Genomic DNA, 19,617 nt, shown 5'->3' with positions numbered 1-19,617 from the left:
CTCCGTCACGCAATAACAATCTACAAAGCTATTAAAAAATTAATCAATTCGCATTGTATACTTTGTAATGCGTGTAGTGTTGGACATCGACTCATGACTATGCGTGCTATGGCGGTGACGGCGGTTGCAGGTGTATCAATTGATCCGAAAACTTATTTACAAGCGTTGAAATCTGATAATCATTTTGATTGGAAGGAAGCTATTGATAAGGATTTGGCGAACATGGATAGACAAAAAGTGTGGGAAGTTTGTGGATTACCAGAAGGTAAAAACGCGGTTGGTACTACATGGGTGTGTAAAAGAAAAATGGGTGGTGATGGAGAGTTAATCAAATTCAAAGCTTGTTTGTGTGCACAAGGTTTCTCTCAAGAGTATGGAGAAGATTATAATGAGACGTTTGCTCCAACTGGGAGGATGGCAACTTTACGAGCAATTAATGCAATGGCTGCAGCTGAAGATCTTGAGGTTCATCAGATGGATGCAGTGGCTGCGTTTCTCAACGGTAGTCCCAAAGAAACAATTTATATGAAGATTCCTAAAGGACTTAACTTCAAAGGAGGAACATTAACTTCTGTATTAAAGTTAAAACAGGCTTTGTACGATTTGAAGCAAGCTCCTAAAGTCTGGTATGATTGTTTACGGGCATTTTTCATTTCAATTCAATTGATGCCTTCTACGTCTGATCCTAGCTTATTCATTTCAAAAGATCCTTTGTGGAAGTGTGTTGTTCATGTTCATGTGGACGACTTAACAATTGCAACAAACGACTTTGAGCGATTTTGAAGCTTAATATGTAAAAAATTTCAGATGGGTGAAGATGTAGATTATAAATACATCTTGGGTATGAAAGTTACTAGAAATCATCAAGAAAGGACAATTACATTAACTCAGTCTCAATACATTCAAAATTTGTTAGAAGAGTATAATATGGAGGATTGTAAGGCTGTAGGGTGTCCAATGATACCAGGAAGTTATTTAGTACCAGGAACAGATGAGGATTTGAGAGAATTTAAGGTGTTAGATGAGAATTATCGGCATGGAGCTGGAAAGCTAATGTATTTGAACAATGCAACATGTCCTCACATTTCATTCGTAGTGTCTCAATTATCTCAGCATTTGAATAATCCTTTGATATTACATTGGCAAGCTTTCAAACGTGTGTTAAGATACTTGAAGGGTACAAAGACGGTTGGTATTATGTTAGGAGGAAAAGGATTAGAATTGAAAGGTTATGCAGATGCTGATTTTGCCTTGTGTCCTTATACTCGACGTTCAACTGGGGGATATTGTACGATGGTGGGAGACAGTACTGTTAATTGGAAGAGCAAAAAGCAAAAAAACGTGGCAACTTCAACAACTGAAGCAGAATACCGTTCAGCATATGGAGGGGGACAAGATCTTGTTTGGTTCACACATTTATTAAATAATTTATCCATCAAACAAGAAGCTCCTCCGATTTTGAATTTGGACAATCAGGGAGCTATTGCTTTAACTAAAAATGAGCAGTTTAAATCAAGAACAAAACATGTTGATGTAAAGTTTCACTGGCTTAGAGAACTTGTAGCAGATCAACAATTAAAAGTCGATTATGTATCAACTGAGGAGATGGTAGCTGATATATTTACGAAGGCTTTAACACCGATAAAACATCGAAAGTTCTGTTCTTTATTGGGTTTGCATGATGTAGCAAAGTTGGGGGGAAATTGAGATTCATAATCATTGGCTTATAAATTCATCTAGACTTCTTTGCTTCATCATATTACAATTGTTACTGTAAGATGTATGACATCAATGTTTAACTTTGTTATAAAAGACTCTTGTGTGCTGTTTACCTAGATTCTTTTCCTTCATCAAACTTAAACATTTTCATTTGTACAATCTTCATTTCATCTCAGATTTTTCTCATTCAGTTCGGTCAAGTGCTCAGCTTCAATAAGCTGATTACCTGACTCTCACAGGTAAAATCCACTTTAAGTGTTGATTGGGTTGTGTTTCATGCTAGTAGCTACAGCTTGACCTTCTGTAAAAAGCAGTTGACCTCCTCAGAGCGGTACAGGCTGGTACTTGTCTGTATTGATATCCACATTGGTTTGTCTCCACCATATCCAATATCTGTCAGTCGTCCAGATTTCTGCCACGGGCTCCTCTTGAGACCCTATGTAAAACATGTACTCAACATCAAGGCAGGCGGCCACAGAGCAAAGGATCTGGTGTCAAAAGATAAAGAGACAATTCAAATTCAAAAATCACTGTTAAATTCTGTGCAACCAGGTCCTGACGAGACAACATCAGGACGGCAGACACTACCATTGTGACAGTCTACACCCTGGGCAAGGACGTGACACATCCCAGGATGTGTCACACGGATGCTGACTTGGGGCCAAGGCTTGTAAAGCTGTGGCACATATAGCATCCACGAACACATCCTGGGATGTGTCACGTGTTTGCCCGGGGTGCTACCAAGGGTCAATATCCCAAAAATCACTGATAAGTTCTCACGTTGTAACTGGGATTGATTGAAAAATATCAGAAGCAGTGTACTGCTTGACCTTGTTACAGGGTACGGAGGGTGATACTGTCATGGCAGCTTTACAGCTTCATAGCTCATAAACAAATCTTTTGGCTTAATCCAGAATCCTCATACAGTTTTCATCACTGTTACCCACACCTATCAGCACCTTCCTTTCTCCCCTGTGATTCTGGTTGATGCTAGGATAGGGGGTTAGGGAGAGGGATAAAATTCCTGCTTTGCTCTGTGGACACCAATTTGATCAAGTTTTTGTAAAAAAAACACACCTGAATTTCTTTAGGAGGTGCTTGCACAAAGTTGCAATTATTTAAAAAAATTAATATCTCAAAATCTATAGACCACAAAATCCTTTGCTCTGACTAGATGGCCACTCTTCCAAGGTATGCTAGTTTTCCTTCCAATTTAACTTGTTTAGATAGTGTTTCATGCAATCCAGCCAATATGCACTTCAAAAAAAACATGCACATAGTACACACGTGATCTGACCACTCTTGAAAGTCAGGTGGTGGTATTGTTATCAGCGGATAAATCACAAACACATCTGAATACACTGTCCAGTGGATAGCTGCCACTGAGGAACACGGGACGTGGTGCTAGTGGAACGGATTTTTCATGGCCAGCAAACATTGTTGAGCTGCCAGCCGCAATGAAGTCATGCTGTTTGTTGTTAATCTCACTCCCTTTCATTTGTTTTTGTATCATGTTCAGTTTGTAAGATTGTTCACAAACTCGACTCAGGCATTTTCTCGCATAAGGCTTGATTGGTGTTTTCAAAAATAATCTTTGATTTTTTTTAGACTTTTCTTGTGTGTTTCTGATTTTTTTTTTACTAACCAGGCGCGTCCATCCTGCTATTCGGGCGCGCTTAGAGAGGTGAGGTTCGCGCCCGGGCGTGCTCTACAATTTCAAAGTCACCACATCATCGGTTTTCTACGGAAGCCCTGAGCAGGGGGGGTGTGACACACACATCACACACAAAAAACACACCAAAAATAACAAAACACAACACAACAAACTACATATTCTACAACTATTGTTCTGAATGACCTTCACATTTCAAACATCCACCTCATACACTCTCGATCCCAAGCTCAACTGGCTAAGCAATCCATCAATTCACAATGATAGCACTCTAGAAACGATGCTATCAACCATACCTATAAGCTCCAGCTCATGAAGGAACACCAAACTCCAAGCAATCCTTGGTTAAAATCAATCAAAGCACTAGGAGCGTGAGTGGCTTGCCTCTGGTCATCTCTATTCATCTCAGTCTAAATTTCAAGTCTTCAAATCAAATTAACATTGCATCTGGCTTATCATCATCTTCTCTGTGGATTCCGTGGATCGGACTACCATTTTAGTGTTGATTGCATTCTTTGTAAGGCTCTTTTGTTAGTACACACTATTTGTTCATACAAATCTAGACTCCTAACTGATTGAATAAGAATGGGTTTAGTGTATTGAATGTTTTAAAATTATGACAAATAAAAAAGAATAGAAACACATAAGACAGCTTGACGGTTTAACTATATGAAAAACATTGCAATAAAAAAATAATTTTACGTAACATGATAGAATCATGATGTGAATAAATTATTGATGTCATGAGGATAGAAAAACAGAAAAGAAAAACACTAGATGTTACACATTTTCAAAGATAGATTTAAAAGCAAAAAAATTATTGTAACATCTTGTAGATAATTCCAAAACACTGTTACCTATATATTCAACCCCATGTTCCGTGTTCCTCACTCAATATTTTTTTTTCTTTCTTACCCGCTTCAAACCTATAAAGTCAGATTAATACCTCCAAAAACCTATAAAATCATATTTATACCTTCAAACACCTCTCATCATGTCAGATCAACCTACCTGCCAGACAGGTCCTTGTTCTAGTTGCAGTTGTGTTTTCATCAATCGAGTCAACGATCCATGTGGTGCATGCGACGATCAACATCAAAGTGAGGCTACTGGTATTCCAGTGCCAAAAAAGGTTTACTGTCATCATTGTGGTGCTGGATATCCACGAATGAAGGAAGATATTTGCTACCCTTGTAAACAGATATCAAATTCAACCCCTGCTCCTAGTACTCATCCTAGTCTACTTCTTTGTCACGAGTTGAATCAATCCTTGAACCGAGTCAATAGCTCTCCTGTCCATACGAACACCTCTAGTATAATGGCTGAGATTGATGAACTTGCATCAGATTCTTACCAAAGTGCTTCTCACCGCCGAAAACTTGGGACGAACATCCGCAACTCACTCACTGTTGGAAAGCAAAAAATAACTAATTCAAAATTCAATGATACGTTGTCACGAACTCAGCCCCGACTTCCCCTTGGACAAGGATCTCATGTATTATCTTCCTCCAACCGAAATTCTTCAATGATACCAGCCAATGTTCAATCAAAGCCCAAAGTCCAATTTGTTCCAATACGATTTGTCTACCAGTTCAGCAACAAATCAATTGAACATGGGCTTGGTTCTATTACACAGAGTGTCGACTTCAAGGATTCTTCATGGTTTACTAAATTAGCAGAAGATGCATATAATTTCTATAGTGAAAAAGCATATGAACGATTTCCAACCGAAGATCAAACTGAAGATGGGTTTCCACCACTTCCACACTTTGATATTCGATGGGTCCAGTTAGTTCAAGTTACATACAGGTCGGTTGTGGTGTTTTCTTCAGAAGATCATCTCCTGCAAGCGTTCAAAGATCATAAAAAAGCTAGCAACATGGCATGGCTTGGTGTGTTGTTCAATGCAGACAACTATCTTGTGATTCAAGCCAAAGAAAATGAGCTTGTTTGTGGAAGCAAGAAACGAAAAATCAGATACGAATCAGAGGATCCTCAGTCTGACACCAATTATCAATACGAAGGGAGTTCCAACAACTTTCGCAAATCAAAACAAAATCGTCTTGACTCACCATCTGACCAGACTGAAGACTATAGCCTACCCAATGATGATCTATCTTGTTCCACCCGTAAATATTTTCTATGCCTACTATAATATGAATTGAAATACAAGGGCTTACTTTTTGGTTTCCAAATAATTCAACAGACCAGGTAATCACTCGAAGTCAATCTAAACTCATGACCAAAAGTGTTGGTAGTGAAACACCAAGCAAAGTTCCTGATGATTCACAAGATTTAGGATTTGACTGTTACACCCGCTCCCTGATTAGCTTCCAAGGTTGGTTAAATTCAATTGACTCTTTTCTTAAATAAAGCTAATTCGTGTTCTTTCAAACAGCAATTAAAGGAATTATTGGGGAACCAGTACCACTCGAAATGATGGATCCTGTAGCCATTCATCAAGATGCGCCTCAATTTGATCACGGCATTTTTGGAGTTTCAAAGATTCTACGATATAGACTAAATTCATCCGAAGTCAATGACACCAGCTCATGTACCACCTACTCTGTCACTGAAGAAGCAAATTTGGCGTGGATCGAGGTTACAATTGATGCTGCAAGCAAGGCTGTAAATAAAGAAGATCTTTCAGATGACCTAAATCATCAATCATGGGAGGGACGAATTAGTGTTGGCCCTCAAACATTGAGTGGAATGATTATAACACCTTTTTGGGGCTCAGTTTTGACAGACTACAATATTTCCAATCCAATCTATAAACATCGGCTGTTTGGAGAGGGGCAGAGGTTGATACTCAGCTTTCAAAGGAAAGTCAATTGCACCCCAGGTGTTACATCTGAATTAAGAGATATGTGTCTCTCATTGCGAGTAAGTACTTATTTTTCCTTCTGGGACACATGATATGAATCTAACAGATAGCAAATTCAATCCGGTTCATGTCTCAGATGGCTTTTTCTATGTTATTCCAAAGCATTGACAGTTCCTTTGATGCCAAGTTTTTTTTCTGTCAAGAAAAAAGGGAAGAGGAGGAAGAACTATACATGACACCAGCCAATTTTGTCCTAAAAAAACCGTATGAAAATATGCATCAGATAATGCATGCACTCTCCCATTCAAGCTTGGATGACTATGAAGGCAAGGCCGTCATTGTTGTGTTAAAAGGTGCTGGCCAAATTGTCACCGATCTTTCAATGATAAATCTGAAGTTAGTATTTCACCATTTTTAGAGACCTATCACATTAATATTGATATTGTTTTGCTATCATTTGTTTAAAGATGGCCCGTCACAAAAGATAACCAAGGCAAAGCGGCAATCAAGGAATTTCAATCCAGCCATTGCCCACCACTGTGTGATCTGCTTGGCCTCCATAAACTCAATCTACCATATGATACAAATGAAGCTCATATTCTCAAAGATCAAAATGATTTATGATGTTATTGGGAAACGGAGTTCAAAAGATTTCCCTCATTGTGTTCAACTTCTTTATTTTGAATCCTCTTTTCCTCTCTATTTCTTCAAAGTGTAACAAGGCAATGATAATAAAAACATATTTTCAATGCTCTACATTTGAGAGGACATGAATTGAGTACAGAGATGTGAGTAAACAAATGAGAAGGACTGAGATCTTGGTTGTTGTGGACGTACCCAATCGTACCCAATTGCATGAGATTGGATATAAGCATATCCTGTGCCTGAATCTTCTTCAGGGGCCACATAACACTGCGAAGATAATGTATTTCTCCCAGGTGAAAAATGATTACATTTAATGTACAGAATGATTAAAAATGCATTAAGTCTGCATTAAGTCTGCATTTTTCTGCATTAATTCTGCATTATTAATCATTTTGTGCATTATATCTAATTATTTTTCACCTTGGAGAAATACATTATCTTTGCAGTGTAAGCGATTTCTTTGAAGCTTTCTCATCTCAATCTTTTGGCTATGTCCTCTTCTCCACTCAAATCGACCACCATTTGATCGAATCTCTCTTCAGTAAGTCCTTCAACTGTTCAATATTTGACAAGATAGAATCATGTCTGACTAATCTGTTTTGTACTTCATCCATTTCAAACTATTTGATTCTAGTCAAAAAAAAACAAATCGATTTGAACTGGTATCAATCCATCTCTTTTATTCAAAATCAATCACTTAATCAATTCAAACAACACCTTAAAATTGATTCACATCATTCATCCTTTTGTAGTCAAAACTATTCAATTCTACTCGAAAAAACAAATCGATTTGAATCGCTATCGATCCGTCTCCTTTATTCAAAATCTTTCAGTTAATCGATTCAAACGATATATTCAAATTACTTCACCTTATTCATCCTTTTCTAGTCAAAACTAATCGATTCTAGTCGAAAACAAATCGATTTGAATTGCTATCGATCCATCTCCTTTATTCAAAATCATTCAGTTAATCAATTCAAACGATACATTCAAATTACTTCACCTTATTCATCCTTTTCTAGTCAAAACTAATAGATCCTAGTCAAAAACAAATCGATTTCGATCACTATCGATCCATCTATATTGTTAATCAATCAATCAGGTGATTGATTCAAACCACTTTAGATCCAACTCTAGTCTAGTAATTGGTCAGTCTATCTAGTCTCTAAACCAGTTTGTGTCTTGAAAAAATCCAAATCTAATCACAATTGTTACAATTCTTCATAATCAATACAATGCTTTTAAAAAACAATCTCAATTCTAATTCCTTAGACTTCGATTCTAGTAACATTCCAATTTACTTCACAATCAATACAAATTGATTCCGGTCAAAAAACGATACATTGAAAACGATTGAAATTATTCATCAAATCAGCATGATGTGAGATACTGATTTTCATATTTCTTCATTCTTCCTTTATCTTTCTTTTGTCATGATCAGCAACTAGAGGATAGCAGAGCTCCCACAGGCCAACTTGATAATGGATGGAATTTCATCTTGCATGTTCTATCTTGACATAGTCAAGATGCAGAACTACCTGATGTCTCCATTCCACTATCAAGTTGGTTTCGGACCTTGATGATCGATGGTCACTGCTATAGGTTTAACTGCACTTGTCCTCCGCAAGAATCTGGGTTGGTTTCACGCACCAAATTCTTGTGGGTAGGGCTCGACGCAAACCTTGAGCGAACCTAATCTTCATTGTTTGAGTGTGGGAGAGTTGTGACACTCAAAAAAAGTTGATATCTGACATGGAAGATTGTTTGATTAATTTTTGTTGTTTTTTTATTCCGCATAAGTAATAAGAAATATAGATCCCCTGCACAGAAACGTGCTCAAACAAAATTTATTACTAGTCAGATCGAAACTCGGGTTGCAATCAAGAAAAGTAAAATTGTTGCACGATGGGTTGCTTATAATACCCCACAACCTCCATCTTCTGATCCACCCTTCAAGTTGAATTGCGCTCAAAACCGAGCACGCATCAGAGCTGAATTTAAACAAAAAATCCGTGATCGGTTTGGCCTCCCCAAAGATGCTACCTTTGTCTTCCGAACTGAGCATGGTGGACAGGCCCTTTTGTCGCTTTCGTTTGGTACAGTAGTTATACTTAATAACTATGGAACTAAACTCCTAGCGGTCGTCCAATTCAACAAGCGAGAATATACAGGAAAGCGGTTGAATAATGGAAAGCTGAAGCGAGAACTTACACCTGATTGTGCCAAACTATTCGACAATTTTAAAAACTCAATCATGACCTTGTATCAACATGCAACAGCCCGCTATCGCTGCTATACTAATGGTGCAGCTGAAGGTCTGAAGCATATGAAATCTGGTCAGATGTTTGTAGTGGGTTTTCGTGGTGGATACCGAAAGAAAAAATTTGGAGGTGCGTAGTTTCTCATTTTTTTCTTTTGGTTTTTAAAATTTTGGTTGTTCATGTATGTTTTAATTTAGGTACCTATGCTCTCAATGCAACAACTGCACGTTCTGTTGCCCGGATGGAAAACGACCTACGCCGCCAGATGTATCTCCCATACATCAACCATTTTCTAGCCGAACGATTTGCCTCCCTATCTATTGGAGCCTTCGAATCCAATTGTCATTGAGCTGCTAAATGTCGCACACCCTCTTGGTCTTCAAAGTCATTTTTCAAATCTCCAAATGGACGGGTCTTTGGGTCAAACTTTGTTGTAACACGTGATGAGTTTGCCAACATGATCCATGTTGATAATGATCATTCTGGTTTCACTTTTGGATTATTTAGCCTTATACATTGTGACACAGGTAAATTATATCAACGTGGAAGGACCTCAAAGCACGGCTACGTCAAAGGTGCTCGATTTGTATTTCCTGACTACAATGTGGAAATTGATTTCGATGAATGTGATGGTGTTGTAGAGATGGTTTGGGCTTCAGATATCAGACACTATAGTACTCACTCCAAGACTTATACACATGATCATCAGCCTATTCCACCGGAAGATGCGAAGATAACTCGATTTGGATCGTCTTGTCAAATTGCAAAAAGTATTGTCGCACGCATCAAACTTCTTACTGACATGCAAGGTGACATGTGTGATCAAGAATGGGAGGTATATCGAGAAACATTGGCTGAAAATTATGCAGATGAGTTGGCTCGTAAACTTAAAATGTTAAAAGATAAGAAGCAAAAGGCAGAGATGGAAGAGCTTAAAGCAAAATTGAAATCTTTGTAATATCTCTCATTTCATTATTTGTCTCCAACTATCAATAATTGTCCCTTTCACTCCATCTCTTTTTATAAAATGCTACAAGAAATCCAAAAAATATATTGTCTCCCCTATCTTGCCCACCTCTAGTGAAGTGAAACAGAAAATGAAATAATGATTGATGAAGTTGAATTCAAATAGAGTATCAACACAATATAAATACCACAGTGTAAAACTGTTGCCATATGTGGAAAAGCGTTGTAAGAGTCAGAATACTTTGAAATTCATTTCACCTACAGCATACATCCAAAACACACACAACTTGAATTAAGCAAAAAACACAAAAGTCATCATTGACAAGCCATGCAAAGACAATTAGTAGGTGGACAACGGGCAGCAAAAAATAAAAAAAAAAGGACTGTCTTGATAAAAACCATCTGGTGACAAATTTAAGGCTACAAACTCATAAATAAAATATGGACCAGTAAGTCTTTAGATAGTACTATCCCACATCCTCCAAATCGTGCACATAACTGGTCACATGATTCAGTTCCAAATGTAATATTGTAGTCCTTGAATCAACCATGATTATCTCATTCAAATTCTTGATCAGACACTTGATTTTCACCTTCTTCTACATCTATATCCTCACCTTCAAAATAAAAGAAATTATCCAAAAGAATGTCCTCCTCATCTATGTCCTCCTCGTCCTCCTCATCTAACGGTACTAGTGGATAAAGCTCTTGAGGATCTCCTCCCGCTTCTAGATTGTCAAGATCCAAGTCCATTTGGACTATCACTTCATGTAACTCTTCAAACAATGTCCAGACGGAGTTGATGTCAAGATCATCGGTGGTCCAGCCTAGCTCGCGGATGGTTGAATTGAGTAGATCATCGAATGGTTTTGGAGATACAACAAAAAGATCTTCGCAATCAGGATAAAACTTGTCCATCATTCTTTGTATAACTTCGTCTGGTACAGGAGTAAGCCCTTGCTGTCCATCATAATGCTCTGGAGCAAAATAGCACACATCAGCCGGTACACCAGTTGGAAGAGCAGTATTGGTGTTTTTGCGTGTTCGGTATGAGTTTTTTTCATCAACATACTCATCCATCATGTGTTGAACAAGCGGAACCCATAGATGCAAAAAGATGGCCCTGTTTGAGAAAATATATCAGTATTCAAATGAATTAACTAAAGTTGAACAGGAAGACTTACCGTTGGAGTCGATCTCCTGGGTTGTAGCGTCCTTCATCAATAGCTTGTTTGATGTTTTTACGAATTGAAATATTTTTGGCCTTCATTAGCTGTGACCATAGAGCCTCAATTTTCTGATTATGTGGTGATGTTGTAAAGATGTGCATTGCTTCAGCTTCTTCCAAAGTCAAATTGCGGAAAATGCGTGATAGTGTCATCTGATGAGCTGCAATATCCAAAGTTTCGGTACCGTGATCAGTCGAGGTTTTTTGAGGAAAGCCACCACAGGCTTTGACCGTCTCAAGGAAATAGATTCCAATTTGTCGAGGGTCATTGTTGTTGATGCCCACCTTCAAGCTGAGAATTCGACGTGACCATGCATCAATGAACCCATAAATACAAATTCCAAATGGTTTGAGTTTATCGTGTCCATCACTAGCCCAAATCTTATTTGGGCCAGCCACCCGATATACTCTCCTCTTGAGTCGATGTTTCTTCCGCATTTCAACACCTTCAGTATCAACTATTGCAAGAAGCTCTCCAACTGAGTTTCGATTCAGCCGTACTGATTCTGCAGTTGCCATGACATGAGCCATACGTCGAAAGCCAGCATTCTCTTCACCACCTTGCTTGCGTTTAAGGATCTTTTCAGCTGCTTCCTCTGGAGTGATAATACCGAGTTCAATATCGTCTTTGCGCCAGTGTAATCCTGACCGCTTTGAAAGTGTTTTAAGCATCGTCATACTGAATAGAGGCATTTGATGTCGATTTTGAATCACTCAAACAACTTCGTTTTGTTGCCAACGTCTTGTATGGTACAGCTTCATGAGCAGCAGACACTTATCTTTCTCTTCATTGGTGAGATGAGGTTGCATAGTACTTAAGCCAAGCCTCTTCAGATGACGTGAAATAGTTCGAAGACAAATAGTGTAATTCTTCTCCAGTACAAGATACTCCATCATGTGGGCTCGAGTATGTCCTTCCTCGCTCATTTTAGTTAAAAGTCGGTCCAATTCGGGGTCTGGTGCCATAGTAAGGGCTGCGTAAGAAATTTTGTTGCCGTTTGGTGCAAGTAAATGGGTTAAAACGTATTCCAAAGTGTAACTTGGAGGAATGGACCGGCAAAGGTTGAGGTAGACTCTAGAAAAACATGGATGTGACAGCTGTGTTACATAGTTACATATGTAGTGGTGTATTGGATTTTGTGTTTTTTGTGTGCGATGTGTGTGTCACACCCCCCCCGCTCAGGGACTCCGTAGTTTTCATCTCGCTACAATTTATTTCTCTGTTTCTCTATTTCTCTTCTTGACTGTTTGACTCTTTATCTGATTAACAGTATCATGATGATCTACCCATCTACATACGGTCCCCAAAGCTTCGAAAGCTTGGAGTAATTCAGTTCATACAGAGTGCTTCAGGGTGTTCGTACACTCATGATTCTTCTGCGTTTGATCAACCTGATATCGGCTACTATTTACTACCCCCGGGATGGTAAAGCAGTAAATTTATACTCAAAACCTCTTCGTTTCACGCTATCAAAACATAGTTTTCAACTCCAACCGAGCATCGGCTTTGTCGATCCAAATTTGTCCTCACACGCATTGGCTGTCACCAGATATATGCTACCTTATCCGATGGATAAAAGTTTTCGCGAATCATCGAAGTCTATCGAGCGGTTAACTTGATCTAATTCAATAAAAAGATGCATCTTTCTCGGTATCAAGGCCGTTAGATTTGATTTGTGACGGATCACAATTTCTCCCCATCCCCCATCCTTGTTCCATAGGGTCAAAAGACCGTCAAATCCGCTGGTCCGCCCCCGGTTGTTTCAATCCAGGGTGGATATAGAATAATCACTTTCACTCTCGGCCCTCAAGTTCCGATTATGAAACGTTGTAAAAAGATCCACTGCATCTTGATGTCTTGAATCCTTACCTTCAACTCGGCTGGACATTCAATTATAACCTAATCACGCTTGCATGTTTCTAAGATTTATCCTAATCTTCTATACCTCCAGTAAAACATGCTAGATTGATGTAAATGAGTCAATCTGATCCAACGTGTTGAATTTTTTTGTTCAAAATAGTGGATTATTCCAATGCAACACGTCTTTGAAGTTCACCGAGAGCATATGGAATCAAAGCATCACATTGCAATACTCACTAGTGGGTCTGAAGCTTTGTCATACGGAGGTGTAAACTAAGATGGAAACATGAAGTTACTTCAGAGCTCAACCTTCAGCTTGATCATACTGGGCTAAGCTGTTCGCATATAATGAGCCTGATCTCCACCCGACTCTTGAAGGAGACATTTGTTAAATCTCGACAAGCAAGTGATCATGTTTTTTACGCGATCTTCAATATTTCTCTGCTTCACCGCTTCGTCGTATGCCGTTCCGGCGGTCCCTGGAGACTTGGGTTTGTTGAACCTCGACAGACGTCAGTAAAGTCATCAAAACAACCTACTCTCCATTGACTTGTACCACATGAAAGATATTTTGCAAAAAGATCTACTCTAAAATATAATCTGCTCTCGTATAACTATTCTTGCCAACCTGACTTTTGGCTGGATTCATTTTGATGACTGTAGATCTGCGCGCAGGTGCCATCCAAATTGATCATGTTGAACCGCAAAGGATTGAACCCGAAAGTATTGTAACATATCGTCAGTTGCCTATTTCATTCAATCTTTCAACACTGAATCCCTTGAAGCCTCTTGGTTAGTTTTTCAAATTTGAAGCTTACTCATCTTCTATATTTCAAATTAGGTTGGGACGGTGAAAACCCAGATTCGTATCGTGAGCCAAGGTGGATGAACGATCAAAGCAAGTTGATTCCAGTTTGAATGTTTTGAGGTGTGATCCTAACGGCACTTGTCTTACTATACTACCTCTCGAATGCAGACGTCTTTTTGCCTCTTGCTACTTCACTACTGGATAAGATCCGATCACAAACTGTTCATCGCGTGCATACGGCCGAGGATCATGAGAAGTATTCAACTCCAGAGGATCTTCTCTCCCTACTTGTACAATTTGCGAAACCGCCGGCGAAGAGCGAGGCGAACAAAGCAGCAAAGAGCGAGGTGAACAAAGCGGCAAAGAGCCAGGAACGCAAACCGTGGACACTTAGTAATGGTATGTACCATGCTATAGACCATCTGAATCCCACACAGTCCCTTTCTTAGAAAGAGCAATATGATGCCAAATGAAATAGACCAACTATCACAAGCATCATTGATTCGACGCATTTTTTTACCTAGACAGACAACCTTTGCGCCAAGCAAAAGACGTACAGCTTGCCAACAATGCACAGAGACTCCCCATCGAACTCCAACTAGGGATTCTCAAACAGGTTCCGCATATTGAATCTTTGAGCAAATTGTTCATGACCTTGAAACCTACTGATCAATTACGCGAAATGGTTTGGCAAGAGATTCAACTTTTAACTTATTTTAGTCAAGTGGACCGAGAAGTGTTTCGAAATTTATATCGTGATCCTAGAAATGATGACTTCCTACATGCTGTTGTAAAATCTCATACCTATGATTGTCAGGAAGCTAGAAGTAGAGCTTGGTTTGGTGGTATGACAATCGTACCTATCTCACTATCTGATGAACTAGCAAAAAGGATTGTTCCTACAAAACTTTCGTGGTTAGCCGATTATTATCAAGACTATGATCGACTTCTCAATGGTATACCGTTTTCCTTTATCTGAACTTGATCTGTGACAAAGGAATTGACGATTCTACTTCTTGTTGATTTATTTTGTATATGTTGATTGGTGTGAACACAACTTCGCATCTCAGAGGGCCACGGCGAATTAAAGGAAAGACTAGATCGATTTTTCTTCATCAATGTAATGTCCAACTCAGCAAATACTCCAAGGACTCTAGCCTCCAGACTCACTACGCTGCCCACAGGATGGTGGTTAGATTCATCGTCAGATCTGATGAAAGGGGAAGTGCGCCAATTAGTAGAAGAACTCATCAAAAGTGTAGATGTAGATTATGACAAGGTAGTCACAGGACTCAATCGCCAAAAAGAACTTTATACAAATCAAGACTTGCCGGGATATCAGCGTCTTTCTCCTGAATTGAGTCCAGCTTTCAAATTGGATGGTGGTGTATCGAGCATCTTTGCTAGGTTCCAAGCTGCGCAACATTTATGCAAGTATTTGAAAACCGATTTTGATCGAATCTTTGAAACTTCAAGTCACGAACCTACAAGAGTTTATGATTGGTTGAGAGCTTTATCTACCTATTGGTTAAGACAATATGATATGGAAATTGTAGCTCATCCTCGAAGATTTATTCATTTAACAAATTGAATATGGTCATGATCTTTTGAATGTATGAATCTTGATCTCAATGGAACTGGGGAAAACTCTTTCCTTAGCTGATTTAATATTCCTTTTTTACTCTGATACATAATCTCATACATACGATTCATTCTATCTTATATCTCAGACTCAGATCAGTTCAAAATCCTTCGATTTGGAGATTCCAGATTATGAGCTAATCAAAAACTTGTCAGACTTTCAAACTATCAAAAACGCTAGAAACCCATTTGTAAAGATGTCACTAGTTTTATAATTACATACTGCTTTAAAATAGCTTCACATTCTTCAATTCATGCACCTTGGAGATTACTCACCAACAACTCTAAATTATTATCTTGTCTTTTGATCTTTTCTCTTCAGTCAATAACCCTCAGTAACCTTGATCTTGACAAGGAGACTTTCATTGAAATCACTTGATCTTTTCTTGGCATTCTCAATTCGATTTCATTACGGCTCAGATACCTTTATCGCACCAAATCAGAAATTCAACGATTTGATTAATCTCAGAGCCTGAACCAATCCTCATATATATATATTTACAAAAAAACTTGAACCAAAACACATGACTTCATGTGATCTTGGGTTTTGTAGGTGGAGTTTGTTTGGTTCTAGTTTTTTGAAACGTGTTCTGCTTCGATGGATTCCCATCTGAATACCAAACTCCTATTAAAAGTAATAGATTGGCAGCTAACAAAAAAGATGACGATAAAGCTGTTGGGGGATAAATGTTCCAACAGACTTCAATGATAGCCATCGATGCCACCCTAAAATCACACATCATAACATTAGGATCATGAGATCACAAAAGAAACTTTGAGAGACGGAATGAGAAAAACCCGTTTTGCTGACCTGATCCAAAGAGGGTATGAGGTTTGCCAAAATAGGTAAACGATTTGATGTGCATACCATGAATAGAATTGGTAATGCAATGTGCGTGCGCACACCATCCCGATCAGATTAGAGGCAAAGCAAAGCTTCACTATATCTGTTCAAAAAAGATGATCTGGATCAGCACCCATGAAATAGTTCTAGTGAACTAAGTCAAAACATAACCTACGATCAGGGGTGAACTCTACGGAACGCTTGCTAGCAGGTTGATCAAAGTTCACCAAGCCTCGGAGCAAGATATGGATTGGTCCTTTCTCACCATACGCTCGACACCATCTCGTCCAGGCAAAGAGTCCCAGTAATGAGACATGAGTGACTGTGAGCATGGTAGCAAATCCTCGAGATAGAAAATCAGATTCTGATATCATATGCCAATTGACAGTCCATTTATAGAAAAATACTCGATCAAACTCAAAGGCCTTTGAAAGGTACGAGATAGGGTGAGCCATCAAGAATGGACCTCCCAACAATGCCTACAAAAACGTAAGTCTCAATTTCAGTCAGCACATCACAAAAAATTGTGAAACAGAGTGATGATAGAGTGAGCTTTATACCTGAACACCTAGTACTATGAAACCCAGTCGTAACGTTCTCAATAAGCCGAGAGATTGAAACCAAATGAGACCATAAGCCGGAAAAAATAGAAGTACATTCATTTTGATGGATAAAGCGAGACTACACGGTCAGATGATTTAGTATTTCCTTATGATCGCGCGAGAAAAGGTCCATAGCGGATATTTACCTGAACCATATGGCACTCCAGTTCCATTTCTTGCGGATCAGATACCAAAGACTGATGTAAAACGCTAACATTGTGATTCCATCATTAAAGAGCCGTAGTACATAGATGGAATGCAATCGTTTAGAAAGAGCTAAGAAAATCAATGCGTAGGGAGGTATCTTATGTACATCAAAAGACACATTTTGCAAAACAAACGTAAGGCGAGATAATAAACAAGATTCAAACGAGTAAGGGAAGTGACTAACCGATTGACATCTTTTAAAGATAGCAAAGACGACTAATAGGGTGATCAAGTAGATAGCAGCGAAAAAATACTGAGCCAATCGCAGGTTTGAGCCTTTATCGGTGAAGTGATGTAAGGTAGCGTAAATATGAACAAAACCAGCTGGATAACTAAAAATCCGTCAGGTTGTAGTTAGTAGGGATCGATACAAAGGCATAAGAACCCAAAAACATTCACACAATTGGACCAGTATCTCCTCTGATCTTGAGATAATCACGTTCTCCATGCAAATATCCTTCAACCTCTTGCATATAAGCTTTCCAATCAATCTCGGTATCTATAAATACATCCTTAAAATACAATCTTAATCAGTAAGAGGTATCTATTTGCTTCATCTTTTGAAGAACAATAGCATTGATACTGACATGGAACGTGGTTGATGATGAGTCCATTCAAAACGATTTCGCCTAGTAGGATCAGACCGGCAACCCAACTGAAGTATTTTTTCGAACACAGTACCTCATGGCAGAATTTGAAGACTGATGATGAGTCCTGCATCAGCATCTTTGAGTGAGTGAATTATCGAGTTGGATTTGCTGGAAATATCTTTGTTGACCAGTCAAATGTGAAACAACTGTTGAAGTTCCAGACCTCGTCTTAGTCAGTTTACATACATGCGCCAAATACACGTTGACACACCACCCTCTATATTGGCATTTCCCGATCAATATCCTTATATCGTGGAGTCAGTAACTTTTACACCACGGAGGCACTCTGAATCTGAAAATGGTCTTGCCAGGTCTCAGAATGGTCTAAGCGGAAGGCCGCCCGCAGGACGCCTTGTGGGCCATCTTCAAGCCGGCGGGAGGCGGCATTTCAGCCAATCACCCATATTTGATCAGTTCGATCTAAAACCTGTCTGCAATAGGCCAGCAGACCGGCAGCTGTCGGGCCGCAGATCGCCCGCATAGGTGGCCAAATGCGGCCTGCCAGTAGGCCTCAAGGCGGCGTGTAGATCGCCCTCCTGGCCGCCCTCAGGCGGCCTGATGCCTGGCTCTTGGCGAGCCTGCCAAATCCGATCGGCAGATCGCCCTCTGGCCATCAACAGCCCGGCAGCAGTCCACCTTTCGGCTAACCTGCCAAATCCGTTCGGCTTATCGCGTTGAACTGGCCACCTGCTGTTCTCCACTCGACCAACACAATCATCCGCCAACACACCATTGTCAGAGCCTCTCCGCCGCCCATTCCACCGCACCGTCCACCCATCATCTCCACATCCAATTCATCATCATGAGTAATGCAACCCTTCATAGCTCACTGCCACCACGTAAGTCACATGGTGGTTATGGTCATGGTCAGCCACTGATTTCCAATCTGTCAATAACCAGACATCGTCGAACTCACTGGGGTCCCCATCAGATATCAATGTCATGTCTGCCCACACAGCCGGACTATGCTAAACTATGGTCCTCACGTGCAAACAACCACACACAGAGCTGCGGTGGAAAAATTCTTGACAAGACAAGTATCAGACCTAGCATCCCAACAAGAAATTCAGCTGGACAGAACCCCATCTCCACCTGTTGATATCCTTAACCTGAATCTGGACCACTTCTTTGATTCCGACAAACAATCTTCGCAGCCACCTTCCATTCCACCTTCACCCCTCACTTTGCTCCGGTCATTCACCGAAGATCACGAATACACAGATGATGACTTGGCCAGTGAGCTCGATTACGACACGCTTCGTGAAGCGTTTCTGGCACTTGAATCTGGTGATGATGATCCTGAAGACGAAGATGAAGCTGTGTTCAACGAAGAGCTGGATTCTGACGTTGGAGGTATTGAAGACACTGGTGATTGGTACCCATTCAAAAAGAAAGAGGTAAGCTTTGTTCACATATTGTTTCACTGACTGGCTACTAATAGCAATCGTTCAAATGGTATTAGCATGTGGTGGCTTTGCTTATGATTGGGTCAAACCGAAACCTCCTCTCACGGCCTCAATACCACCGCATTCGGTCGCTCCTTCGACTGCTTGGTGTCACTCTCCCGGAATGGGGTACTTTGAGGAGACTGGTCAAAAGGTTGAAACTCCAGTTGGGTCTCAAGATACGTGAGAGGATTAGTCCATGTGGTAATCCACTATTTGGATTAGATATCAAGACAATCAT

General features: G+C 39.7%; 4 protein-coding genes across 4 annotated transcripts; 2 read left to right on the top strand and 2 right to left on the bottom strand.

The window, feature by feature from the left end:
- Positions 1–4,385: 4,385 nt before the first annotated feature.
- On the top strand, positions 4,386–6,842 carry MELLADRAFT_96272 (uncharacterized protein; the record flags this gene model as incomplete). The annotated part of the gene is made up of 5 exons (XM_007407623.1): positions 4,386–5,520; positions 5,565–5,729; positions 5,790–6,277; positions 6,325–6,614; positions 6,686–6,842. The coding sequence occupies 5 exons, from the start codon at positions 4,386–4,388 to the stop codon at positions 6,840–6,842; spliced, it is 2,235 nt and encodes a 744-aa protein (XP_007407685.1).
- A 3,806-nt stretch (positions 6,843–10,648) lies between these two features.
- On the bottom strand, positions 10,649–12,011 carry MELLADRAFT_104274 (uncharacterized protein; the record flags this gene model as incomplete). Its single annotated transcript, XM_007407335.1, has 2 exons — positions 10,649–10,864; positions 11,820–12,011. 2 exons carry the CDS (start codon positions 12,009–12,011, stop codon positions 10,649–10,651), a joined length of 408 nt encoding a protein of 135 aa, XP_007407397.1.
- Positions 12,012–13,591: 1,580 nt separating this feature from the next.
- MELLADRAFT_104273 (uncharacterized protein) lies at positions 13,592–15,578 on the top strand (the record flags this gene model as incomplete). Its single annotated transcript, XM_007407624.1, has 6 exons — positions 13,592–13,691; positions 13,843–13,917; positions 14,021–14,050; positions 14,108–14,386; positions 14,512–14,943; positions 15,058–15,578. 6 exons carry the CDS (start codon positions 13,592–13,594, stop codon positions 15,576–15,578), a joined length of 1,437 nt encoding a protein of 478 aa, XP_007407686.1.
- Positions 15,579–16,056: 478 nt separating this feature from the next.
- Positions 16,057–18,033, bottom strand: MELLADRAFT_47521 (family 58 glycosyltransferase; the record flags this gene model as incomplete). Its single annotated transcript, XM_007407334.1, has 8 exons — positions 16,057–16,354; positions 16,440–16,575; positions 16,648–16,951; positions 17,033–17,153; positions 17,221–17,378; positions 17,466–17,613; positions 17,681–17,793; positions 17,869–18,033. The coding sequence occupies 8 exons, from the start codon at positions 17,893–17,895 to the stop codon at positions 16,159–16,161; spliced, it is 1,203 nt and encodes a 400-aa protein (XP_007407396.1).
- Between the last annotated feature and the right edge of the window lie 1,584 nt (positions 18,034–19,617).

The sequence above is a fragment of the Melampsora larici-populina genome, assembly GCF_000204055.1.
Source record: "Melampsora larici-populina 98AG31 unplaced genomic scaffold MELLAscaffold_9, whole genome shotgun sequence".
Lineage (NCBI taxonomy): Eukaryota > Fungi > Basidiomycota > Pucciniomycetes > Pucciniales > Melampsoraceae > Melampsora > Melampsora laricis-populina.
The sequence above is the reverse complement of the archived record's forward strand: the minus strand, read 5'-3'. Positions and strand labels throughout refer to the sequence as shown.